The sequence below is a fragment of the Erpetoichthys calabaricus genome, chromosome 4, assembly GCF_900747795.2.
Source record: "Erpetoichthys calabaricus chromosome 4, fErpCal1.3, whole genome shotgun sequence".
Taxonomy (NCBI): domain Eukaryota; kingdom Metazoa; phylum Chordata; class Cladistia; order Polypteriformes; family Polypteridae; genus Erpetoichthys; species Erpetoichthys calabaricus.
Window position 1 is genome coordinate 25,343,848 of NC_041397.2, and position 12,076 is coordinate 25,355,923.

The 12,076-nt window shown below is 40.3% G+C and overlaps 1 protein-coding gene across 1 annotated transcript in view; it reads right to left on the reverse strand.

Annotated features, from left to right (window-relative positions):
• The window catches only part of LOC114649897 (FRAS1-related extracellular matrix protein 2-like), a 369,649-nt gene that overhangs the window by 4,112 nt on the left and 353,461 nt on the right, over positions 1–12,076 (reverse strand). Inside the window, exons 21-23 of the mRNA XM_028799269.2 lie at positions 9,190–9,316; positions 3,033–3,220; positions 1,200–1,346 (exon numbers count right to left, since the gene is read on the reverse strand). Of these exons, the coding sequence (XP_028655102.1) occupies positions 1,200–1,346; positions 3,033–3,220; positions 9,190–9,316 (462 nt within the window). The remainder of the gene's footprint in view (positions 1–1,199; positions 1,347–3,032; positions 3,221–9,189; positions 9,317–12,076) is intronic.

Below are 12,076 nucleotides of genomic sequence, written 5' to 3' on the forward strand. Positions count from 1 at the left end.
GAACTGAAAATTATTCAATCTTTATTATTGCAAAAGAGGTTAAGAATGGCTCAAAGATTTCATTTCACTATTTTAGTAGAAAAAGAACAGTCAAGGAGAAGGTGAACAACATTAGGAATCGTAAAGGTGAGCTATAATACACAGACAGTGAAATAGCAAATATTTGGAACTTGCGTTTTATTGATGTTTATACGTGGAGAGATGTCGATAACCTACCAAAAGTGACAGGAACTGCTAAGGAGGTAGTTAGAGGTTTGGAAGCTGTAGAGGGACAAGTGTCGCTTTGATTAAATAGGCTGAAATCTAACAAATCTAACATATCACCAGGACCAGGTGACATTTATCCTCGAGTGCTTAAGGAAGTTAGTGAGTGCATATATAAACCCTTAATGCATACATTCTCTGCATAGTGGGAAAACTCCTAAAGACTGCAGGCTGAAATATTATCATGAAGTATAAAATTGGCCTAAATAACTATAAGACTGTAAGCTTGCTGCACATCTCAGGAAATTATTGGAAGCAATTGTTAAAGGAAATCTAACATTTCTACTTCCTACATGTAATACTTTACATTTACTTACATTAAATTTCAACTATCACAAATCTGCCCAAGCCTGAATGCTGTCCAAGTCCCTCTGTAACAATTTAGTTGATTCTACACCTAGTTTGGTATCATCTGCAGAACTTAATGAGCTTATCGATTATATTCTTGTCCAGACTGTTTGCAATACCGTCAGCACTACAGCCTGAGGGGCACCACTTTTAAAATCATCCTAATTCTGAAAAAGATTTCATAACCATAACCCGTTGCTTTGTATGTTCCTCCAATTTTGTTCCCATCTACAGTCTGTGCTCTGAATTCCCACTTTTTTTAAGTTGATTATTAACCTTACATTTGGTACCAAATCAAAAGCCAGCTGACAATCAAGATAAATGATATCATATTCAGCCCTTTCATCATATGCTTCTGTTGCTTCCTCATAGAATTCCAGCCTATTAGTGAAACACGCCCTTCCCCATCTGAAGCCATGTTGACTATTTGCTAATACGTACACCTGCCCTAGACACGTGCTTTAAAATTGGACGTATGATAAAATGCCCTTCTGAAATACCCAGTAGATGTTGAATGTTATCTGTGTGATTATTATTTGTAACACAGTATGCTTGCTCAGTGATAGAGTTTAGATTGAGTTGCAAACCTGGAACATAGGAAACGAGTCCACTCTGAATCCATCCGATCCCGGCTGTCTTACAAGTGTCAGAGCTTCTGGGTCGTCAATGGCCAGTCGGGCATTGAATCCAACATTACCAAATACTGTTGCCTGTGTTTCGGGCTGAGCCTTGTCCTGGTCAAAGAATTACAAGAAACTGTAGTTACATGCTGTTTGAACAAAACAAAAAAAAACGAACACTTGCTAACATTTTAAGTGCAGTTCTTGATAAAAGAATAAACCAGAGTAATACCTGCTACTGTGAATAATACGTGCTGTTCCTGAAGATAACAATGCACTCTGTAAATGACACATTTCTTGCATTTGTGGACTTTAAAATGGCATATGAATGCATAATAAGACCCAAATTATATAAAGCTGTGGATCAATGTGACATCCTAAGTAAATCCATACAGGGTAAACCTGACTGAAATGACCACAGTCATAATATGCTGAGTAAAATCCAAAATGATCTACCAACTCCTCTCAAAACTATACAAAAACAGGTGGACGTGTTGGTGTGTCATCTTTTCAACATAGCCTAAGAAAAAGTAATATGATACACAGAAATTAACATAAAAGTAAATATTTGTATACAATAAAGCAAATCCTAGCATATGCGGATGATGTGCATGTGATATCCAGAACCAGAAAAGGTCTGAAGGATCGTCTTACCAGCCACTTAAGTGCAGCAGAAGGGATGGGGTTGAAAATAAACGATTAAAAAACGAAAATCATGATATCACCCAAGTGCAAAACACCCAAAACTGACCATATAATAGCAGATGACCATACTTTTGAAGTGGTAAAAAAATGTATTTACCTGGGCTTCTTAATCAATCCAACAAATAACATATCTCAAGAAAACAGAAAGACTAAGATCGGCAGGGCAAATTATGAGAGCAAATGATGATAACCCCACTGAAAAGATCTTTATGGGCAGGGAGAAGAAACAAAGGAAAACCAAAGTTACAATGGAGGGACTGGGTGAGTGAAGACACTAGATTAGCAAATTCAAAAACTGGCAAAGAGAGTCTACAAATTAGGAATGGAATAAACAAACTTGAGAAGGTCAGGGCCAATGATGTAGCACCAATGATGACAAAGATGAGTTGTAAATTTGTTGTGGCGGATGGCCAGGACCCTTACCCAGCTGAGATATCTTTATACTGGAAATACCAGGGGAGAGTGCGTGCACAGAGCATGATCTCCCACAAATCGCTACATGGCAGCCCCTTTGGGTTGTAGCTGTGTTCCAGATTCCCACAGGGCATCATGGGACTTGCAGTTTGTTGACCCAGGCCTGTTGGGTTCAATGGGTGCTGCAGGGACTGCTGAGCCCTATTTCATTGAGCTCCCACCTCATCCGGAAGTACTTCCAGACCACGCTAATGGGCCACCAGAAGTACTCCCGGATGTAGAATAAAAGGAGCAACTTCACTTCATTCCAAGATCCAGAGTCTGGAGGAAGAGGATGAAGGAAAGAAAAGGAGAAGGAAGAGGCATTGCTGTGTGATGCTTATTTGTTCTGTGTTTGTGTTGTGGGAAAAGATTGGGAAGAGTTTCCCACCAAATAAACCTTTTTGTTGCTGGACTTGTGCCTGTGTTGGGTTTGGGGAGCTGGAGTGCCCTCTTCAGGCCACAATGTATAGATAGTTTGTGGTTGTGCTTAATGAGAATTACATTTATTTGAACTGAATTTACTACTGCTGTATTACAGTTGTAATTGCCTGTTTGTACAACTGCTCTTAGCCTGAGCGACTAGTGGAGACTGGCATACAAGAATAGACTGGAATGAACTGAAATAAACAGGCTACTTACAATAATTTTGAATCTGTATAACAAAGAAGGAGAATCCGCCAGGCAACCAAATTCAAAATTTGGGGGATTATACTTCGGTATGTAGCCGTCTGCCCCAGTGCACAGGAAAACCTTCTCGATGTTACAAATGAAAGAGTCCCCAAGATTTTGCACGGGGTCTACCATCACTCGACCATAGATTATATCACCTGTTAAGAAGAAAGAATTATAATCACTAATAGAAAATATTATGATTAGCAACCAAAGAAAAAATAATACATACTATAATAACAAAGTTTTTATTATTTAAAAAAAGGTTTAGGAAACTAGTGAATTTCATTTTGTTGTTCGGAAACCAGTAGTACAGCACGTTATGAAAAGCAGAAAGTGCTATTTCAGGGGTCAGTTATCCTGTTTTGGTGCAATGTTGCTATCCTAATTAGGCTGCATTATGTTCTCTTTGTTGGGTGGGCAATAAGGACAACTGGAAATCCAGTAGTTAAAGGAATACTCCACCCAAAAATGATATTTTATATTTTACTTATCCAATTTAGTTTGTTGTGGTGGCTGAAAAAAATTAATCTCATGTTTTCATGTACAATGGAGGTAAAAAAAAGTTTGTGATAGAATCTGCGTCTATGGAGACCAACACTGGACAACAACAAACAATGCAGAAATGTCCTTAAAAAACTGTCACGCTACTCATGCTGCATAAGCCACATGTTAAGTTGCCCAGTCATATACTTAGAATGTCCCCAACACATGTATTTTTACTAAAAAACTGTTAAATAAGTCAATTCCAGAAAACACTCTCATGAACAAAAATGGAATCCTCTTAAATAAGGTGGCTGCTAAAACCATTTGACCACATCCTGTAAATCTCTGTGTATGCACAGACTTGATTCAAAATGACAGGTGACATCATAGCAAACAATTCTAAAAAAGGTGCTACTTGATCACATGATGCACATGTGACTAAATAACGGCATAAATAATAACCAATACTTAAAAGAAAATGTTACGATTAACAATGTAATTATGACACTATCAATTTTGAAATAACTGCACTATAAATTGTTTTTGCTTACTAACCCCGACACTCTATTATGTGTTTTGTTTGTCAGCATCATCTGGCATCTTGGCTGTTGTATTATTCATTGTCTGCTGATGGATTTATTTATGATCTGACCTGACATTCTTATGTCAGTAGTCTGAAGGAGACATGCAAGTGGGAATCAATTTATTATGTAGACACGAGCAATATCAATGCAGGTAAATCTTGAAGTTTTTGATATGCTCTGTGTGGTACTGTCCTGAGAACATGAAAAAGTTTACAAATCAAAAGGAGACCATTCAGTCAACAGGGCTGATCAGGACAGAAATATACAGCTCATACAGGTATTTATTTATTTTCTGTTGTATATCTTTATATATACAGTGATCCCTCGCTATATCGCACTTCGCCTTTCGCGGCTTCACTCCATCGCGGATTTTATATGTAAGCATATTTAAATATATATCGCGGATTTTTCGCTGCTTCGCAGGTTTCTGCGGACAATGGGTCTTTTAATTTCTGGTACATGCTTCCTCAGTTGGTTTGCCCAGTTGATTTCATACAAGGGACGCTATTGGCAGATGGCTGAGAAGCTACCCAACTTACTTTCTCTCTCTCTCTCTCTCTCTCTTGCGCTGACGTAGGGGGGTGTGAGCAGGGGGGCTGTTCGCACACCTAGACGATAGGGACGTTGCTACCTTGTGTGTGCAGCTGCTTCCTGAAGGACATGCTGCACGGTGCTTCGCATACTTAAAAGCTCAAAGGGCACGTATTGATTTTGGACTTTGTTTTTCTCTGGCTCTCTCTCTCTTCCTGCTCCTGACGGAGGGGGTGTGAGCTGCCGCCTTCAACAGCTTTGTACCGGCGGTGCTTCGCATACTTAAAAGCCAAACAGCCCTATTGATATTTTTTTTGACTGCTTGCTTTGTTCTCTCTCTCTCTCCCGACGCGCACTCCTTTGAAAAGGAAGATATGTTTGCATTCTTTTAATTGTGAGACAGAACTGTCATCTCTGTCTTGTCATGGAGCACAGTTTAAACTTTTGAAAAAGAGACAAATGTTTGTTTGCAGTGTTTGAATAATGTTCCTGTCTCTCTACAACCTCCTGTGTTTCTGCGCAAATCTGTGACCCAAGCATGACAATATAAAAATAACCATATAAACATATGGTTTCTACTTCGCGGATTTTCTTATTTCGCGGGTGGCTCTGGAACGCAACCCCCGCGATGGAGGAGGGATTACTGTAATACGCTACCGCGGCTGTTCGTTTGTCTGTCCAGGATTTTAAATCACCTGTAGCTCACAAACCGTTTGACCTATTGACCTGAAATTTGGTACACACATACTTCGTGACTCTACTATCCGCTTTCAGACGGGTTTACCTTTACATTCTTTTTTGTAGGTAATGTATTAAGCTGAGGTTGAAATGAAAGTAAAGTGTTTTGGGGGCATATTTAGGGTTTAAACTATAAAAATAAGCATTTTTTAACCACATCCATAATTTCCACTTTTTCACAATTCGCAGGTACTCTAGGAACGTAACCCCCAGGGGTGTACTGTATATATATATATATCCATCCATTTTCCAACCGATCCATCCATCCATCCATTTTCCAAACCGCTGAATCCAAACACAGGGTCACGGGGGTCTGCTGGAGCCAATCCCAGCCAACACAGGGCACAAGGCAGGAACCAATCCCGGGCAGGGTGCCAACCCACCGCAGGACACACACAAACACACCCACACACAAACAGCATACACTAGGGCCAATTGAGAATCGCCAATCCACCTAACCTGCATGTCTTTGGACTGTGGGAGGAAACCGGTGCGCCCGGAGGAAACCCACGCAGACACAGGGAGAACATGCAAACTCCACGCAGGGAGGACCCGGGAAGCGAACCCAGGTCTCCTAACTGCGAGGCAGCAGCGCTACCACTGCGCCACTGTGCCGACCATATATATATATAAAATATTATGGTGAGCGGCTGGGGGCGGTACCCAGCCAGGACGCCCGGAAGAACCAGAGGAGGGATCACATCTTCTCCAGACCACGAGGGGGCAACCATCCTGGTGGCTATGGGGACCACAGGAAAGGAGCATGGAAGCTCAACCCTTTAGGGGCCCGTGGTCACCGCCAGGGGGAATGCCTGGAGAGCCCTAGTCGCCCATTCGATGGCTGGAGTCGGGTGGAAGACAACAGAGCTTGGTGGAGAGGAGTAGAGGCGGTCAGGAGAAGAGAGGTATTGTGAAGAGGCCAGGACTGAAGGGTGATTGGTACGGGAGTACTGGTTTGTGTGCACTGTATATAGAGAAAATATGAATAAACGTGTGTTGGTGTTTGAACCTTCAGTGTCCGCCTGTCTGTGTCCGGGCCGCCTAACACAATATATATATCTATATAGATAGATAGTAAGGAAAAAAATGAGTCTCATATCCTAAAATAGTTTTTTTTTATTCCTAAGTTTTCAACAACCTGCCAGGTGTCATCATCAGAGGAAAATGATTAGATATACAGGAGTCAAAGGCAATACAGGTACTCGTCGACATACGACCTATGCGAGTTACGACTGTTCGACTTTACGACACGTTTGACTGTTTCCCCTGCCAGCTGTTGGCAGCGCCAGTTTCCCGCACTCTCAAGTCTCGCTACGCAGCAGTAAAAATATACGCAGCAGTGTTGCCCCACGTGTGTTTGTGTCTTGTTGTTTTGGCAATTTTCGATAATAATATAACCCTAACATATAACCCTATAATATTAACACTAATAGCAGCTTTCTACTCAAAACGGCAAACTTGAGAAGCTGCCAGCATCAAACCCAGAAGCTCTTGATTGGGCAGTTCTTAGGATTGCACTACGCAAGCAGTCGCATCAACTGCTTACCGCAACCTGCTTTCTTTTTTCTTCTTGAATAAAAGCGCACTTGTTCTGTTATACTTGTACTTGTGAAAGTGTTTATTTGATATTTGGACTTCAGGCTTCACACCAGTCATTCTCAGTCACACACACCACTCACATCCACATCCACAGTTATCCCAGTCTCGTTCGTGCACAAGTTTTATATACAATCATCACATTCAAATGTTAACAGTTCCCACACACAACTGCTGACTCCCAATCAAGAGCTTCTGGGTTCGATGCTAGCAGCTTCTCGAGTTTACCGCTTTGAGTAGAGAGCTGCTGTTATTGTTAATATTATACAATAAAAACATACATTTGATTTACGTCTGTAACAACCGCTGTAAATTTATAGTGCTTGTCAAAGTTAGCGTTCACACTCGCCCCGATATGACACTGCTCTTTTCAAATAAAGATGCGCTATAACAGAGGTGAACTCAGATCAGAGAAAACAGAAGCCCTCCCCGCAAGAAATATCGACTCACAGTGTATGAATGGCGTATGGAAGAAGTGTGTTAAGTGTTATGTAAATACTTTTGCTGGATTTAACAGTGAACAAGAACTTGATGAGATTCGTGAAGAAATAGTGAAACTGTCAAAAGACCTTTCATTGGAATGTGAAATGGAAGATGTCGAGGAGTTGCTAGACCGGAAATCAGGTGAACTTATGAATGAAGAGCTGATAGAATTGGAAGAAGAAAGAGTGGCGGAAGAAGAAACAAGAGAATTGGAGTAAGACGAAGAGGAGGAGGTGCCACAAACAATGTTCACCACAAAGGGATTGTCAGAAGATTTATCTCTACTGAATAAACTCCTCGCTCATTTTGAAAAAATGGACCCAAATATTGAACGATTTGCGAGGATTGAACGGATGGCACGCAACACATTTCGTCCTTATTGCGAAATTTATGAAGAGAAAAAAAAACAAACAATTCAGATGAAGCTCACTATGTTTATGAAAAGAGCAACTCCTCCCATCACCCCGTCCGCAGCCTCGCCTGATCTGATGAAGGCGATATCGACAACCCGCAGCCAAGCACCAGTGGTGCCAGGAATTAAATGTACAGTACAGTATTTCTTGTTTTGTACGTTTTCCACATATTAAACAAATTGTACTGTAGTATGCTGTGTTTGTCTTAGAAAGTAAGAAAATGTTGATAAAATATTACTTTAAGATGATTACAATATTATTACCCAGTCTAATATTCTTACCTTAAATTAACATAGGCCGACTTACGTCCAGATCAACTTACAACCAGTCAGTCGGAACCAATCGCGGTCGTAAGTCGACAAGTACCTGTATATAGCTGGTGGAGGGGGGGGGGGGGGGGGGGGGTGTTGGTCATATAGTCTTAAAAAAATATTTTAAGATATACAAGTCATTTTTTCCCTTTGTGGATCGTTAGCTACAAATATTCAAAGCGTATCACAGACCTTCGATTCCATATATTTATAAGGCTAAAATGCTTTCAAACAAAATATAGGAAATATGAAAGCTAAACATTTTCACCTATAAAGATATACAGTCTATATAAGCTTCCTCAAATGTCATAGCGTAAGCAGCATTGCCAGTGTAAACCTATAACAGTGGACAGTATATAAATATATATATATATATATATCCATCCATCCATTTTCCAACCCGCTGAATCCGAACACAGGGTCACGGGGGTCTGCTGGAGCCAATCCCAGCCAACACATGGCACAAGACAGGGACCAATCCCGGGCAGGGTGCCAACCCACCGCAGGATATATATATATATATATATATATATATATATATATATACTGTATATAAATCTATAATTTTTAATTTGATGTACTTAATTTTTTATTTATTTTCTCTGAGTAGAAACTGTCCTTTCACATGACCTTCACAGGATCATAGCACAGGTTAGCCAATGTACAGCACCCTGGGAGAAATGTTCAGGTTAAGGGCCATATATATAAAGATTATGTTATGAAATTAACCCTTAACAGTTTATATATATATATAACACTGAAGAGTTTTCTGTGAATGAAAAACAAATGTAAAAAATCAGAATAGCCATGTCAGACCTTTTAGTACTACAGTTATATGAACCATGCCTTCCCAGAATGCTGCTCAAGGAGGACTCGTGAGCTGAATTATTGGCCATATAACATCAACATCAATCAGTATCAATTAAAGCAACAGTGTAGTAAAGCACAGTAAATGCAGTATTCTTTCTGTTACACATTGCTTTACCTTCGGAAAAGGCAGTATCACTTTCCTGGCCAAAACCCATCGATCCATCAGACAACCAAAGAGCCTTCTTGGACAGCAGAAACATTTGAGTATTTAAACTGAACTCTGCAGCAACAGGATCACTGACCTGGAAAAAAATATTACAGATTCAAGAGCTTAATTCCATAAGAGACTACAACATATAAATTAATAATATAGAAATGCCTCCTGTGGCCTTCCAAGATTGCCAAAGAACTAGAACATTTTTCGTAAATTTTTTTGCTTTGACTAAAATTGTTGAGTCAACTGCAACAGGTTGTTATGGTTACAGAAAGAAATGCGGAGAGATGTGATGAAGAAACTAATACTACTAATGGCTGTCTGTTTCAGAGTTGGCTTGTGACCATTGTATTTCAATCAAGCAAAACCTTTACTGTACGATGTACACATGGCAATAGACTAGACTAAACCATAACACCCCCGTTATAACACCCCATGTTAAAAACTGCCTGCTACACAAGCAAGGTTAAAAAGTGACCCAAAGTGACCTTTACAGGATGGTAAGTCTCATTCAAAAAGTGGTAACCAGACTGCAGCTCTTGTGGCTTGATTCTATTCATCAGCGTGTGGTAATGATAAGGCTAGGATATATGCGACACTAACTACACTGTGAGGGAATCTATATTGCTAAACGAAGGTTGTATATATGCACGGACGCAGGACCACGGACACATCAAAGCGCACGCGCACTGTGACTCAGCGCCCCAGAGTCAAACCCAGCGGCTTCCCAGACTCAGTAGGCAGCGCCCAAACAACACAACACAACCTGTAAACTAAACTTAAGGTCAAAATACAACCGCCGCCCGAACGTGCACACCACTGCATATAAAACCTTTGTTTAGTAATGTTTACGAAGGTTGTATATATGCACGGATGCCAGACGTAACCCGTGCCAAAAGCGCACTCGCACATCGCCCAACAGTCAAACCCAGTGGCTTCCCAAAGTCAGTAAGTGGCGCCCAAACAACACAACACAACCTGTAAACTAAACTTGACGTAAAGCCTGTACGCCAACAAGTTGCCATGGTGACATATTTAAACATAGACATAGAATAACTAGACGCCTCATGACTAGCAGAACTGTACGTCAACGTCGCCGCCATATTGTGAGTGGCTCTGCTGTGGAGTGCAGTAATGAATAATGTGCTGCTTGGGATTGTACAAACCGCTGTACACTCCAAACCAGATCCCGGGGGATTACATTTCATAGGTAAGGCTGAACAATTGTTTTGGTTATATTTGGCCGTTAGAAAATCCCGTTTTATAATCTTTACTTTAGCTAAGCCAGGCTAAGCTAGCAAAGCTATGCATTTATGTGCTCAAGTGAGCCTCCAAACAACGTTTTGGCTAAATGTATTTAGTCACTATGTAGATTGTTGTTAGCTGTTAACATTTCTCAAATTTGATGATGTGTTTTTTCTCAAGGAGCACATTGAGGAAACACAGTTTGAAATTGACAACCATCATTCTATGCTCATGTCTTTAGTTGTGTCTGTCTTCCACAAACTAAGGTTGCACCATATTGCCAGACTAAATACTCTCAAAGTACAAGATCTGAGTGAGTGAGAGGAGTGTAAGTCTGGAGGAGATCAGCGAGGTTGTGGAGAGCTTTAAATGTTAAGAGCGGTATTTAGTATTGTATTCTGTAGTTAACAGGGAGCCAGTGAAGTTGAGAGAGAATAGGTGTAATATGTTCAGTGGATTTACAACAGCAGGATATTATCCTGGCAGCAGAATTTTGAAGAAGTTCTAAGCGATGGATACGTTTTTGTGGGATGCCAGATAGAATACCATTACAGTAATCTATACGTGACGTGACTCGGGCATTAACCAATACTACAGTACTGTGTTGCGTAAGAACAGGACAAAGTCTGGAAATGTTTCGAAGATAGAAGAAGGTAGTCCCTGAAATGTTACTTATATGGGAGGAATAGTTAATAATAATAATAATTATAATTATTATTATTTAATAATTGCCATTATTAGTGTATAAATTGATATAAATAATTGCATTTAAACGAATCGCCAAAATCTGTTGTATGTAAACGATACTGTTTTAAACGTTATTGTTTTTTCATCAGAAAACCCGGTTTCCACGTCTACCTGTATTAGTTTAAATGGCACTTTTGCCACTAGTAATAAGGCTGATGTATCGTGTCTACTGGGAAACACAGTGAATACGACGTCTATCTATATACGTGTATGTATTTAAACCTGAGGTAGTGGTGACTACTGACAGTGCCAGCAGTCAGCTACTCCACAGTGCCTGCGGTCAGGGGTTCAATTATGATTCCTAACAGCAAACGACTTTTAGCTAACAACACACCCATAGAAAAACAAAAACGAGACTGCATGGATAAAAACAATGAACAAAGGCGCCTACAACACGCTTCTGAAACACCAGAACCAAACGAGTCACGGCTCCAAAAAGAAACAGCTTTACTACAAATGTATTTCTTTCAGTAAATGAAAACTTTCCCAGGACGCTCCCACCCTCCATGATCTTACATCCCTACAAAGATTGGAGGGAACAGAAAGTAATTGCCATTCTTGGATTTGCGATTCTTTAGAGAATCGGGGGTTTACTGGTTAGAAAAGAATTCAGAGTAGAGAAAACTAAAAGATTAGCAGGCCTGACCATAGCAAGAACAGGGAAGAAGGAAGGCACACATAATGGCTCTCAATTTCAAACATTCTGTTTTCTTCCTCCACATTGAATCCAACCCTGTGTTAAGTGAACCCCTCACTTACATCTTAGCCTCTTCAAAATATATCCGCAGTAGCCTCCTGTGACATACCACAGATACTTTCTACTTATCTGTCTAGGTAAATTAATGAAAACACTTTT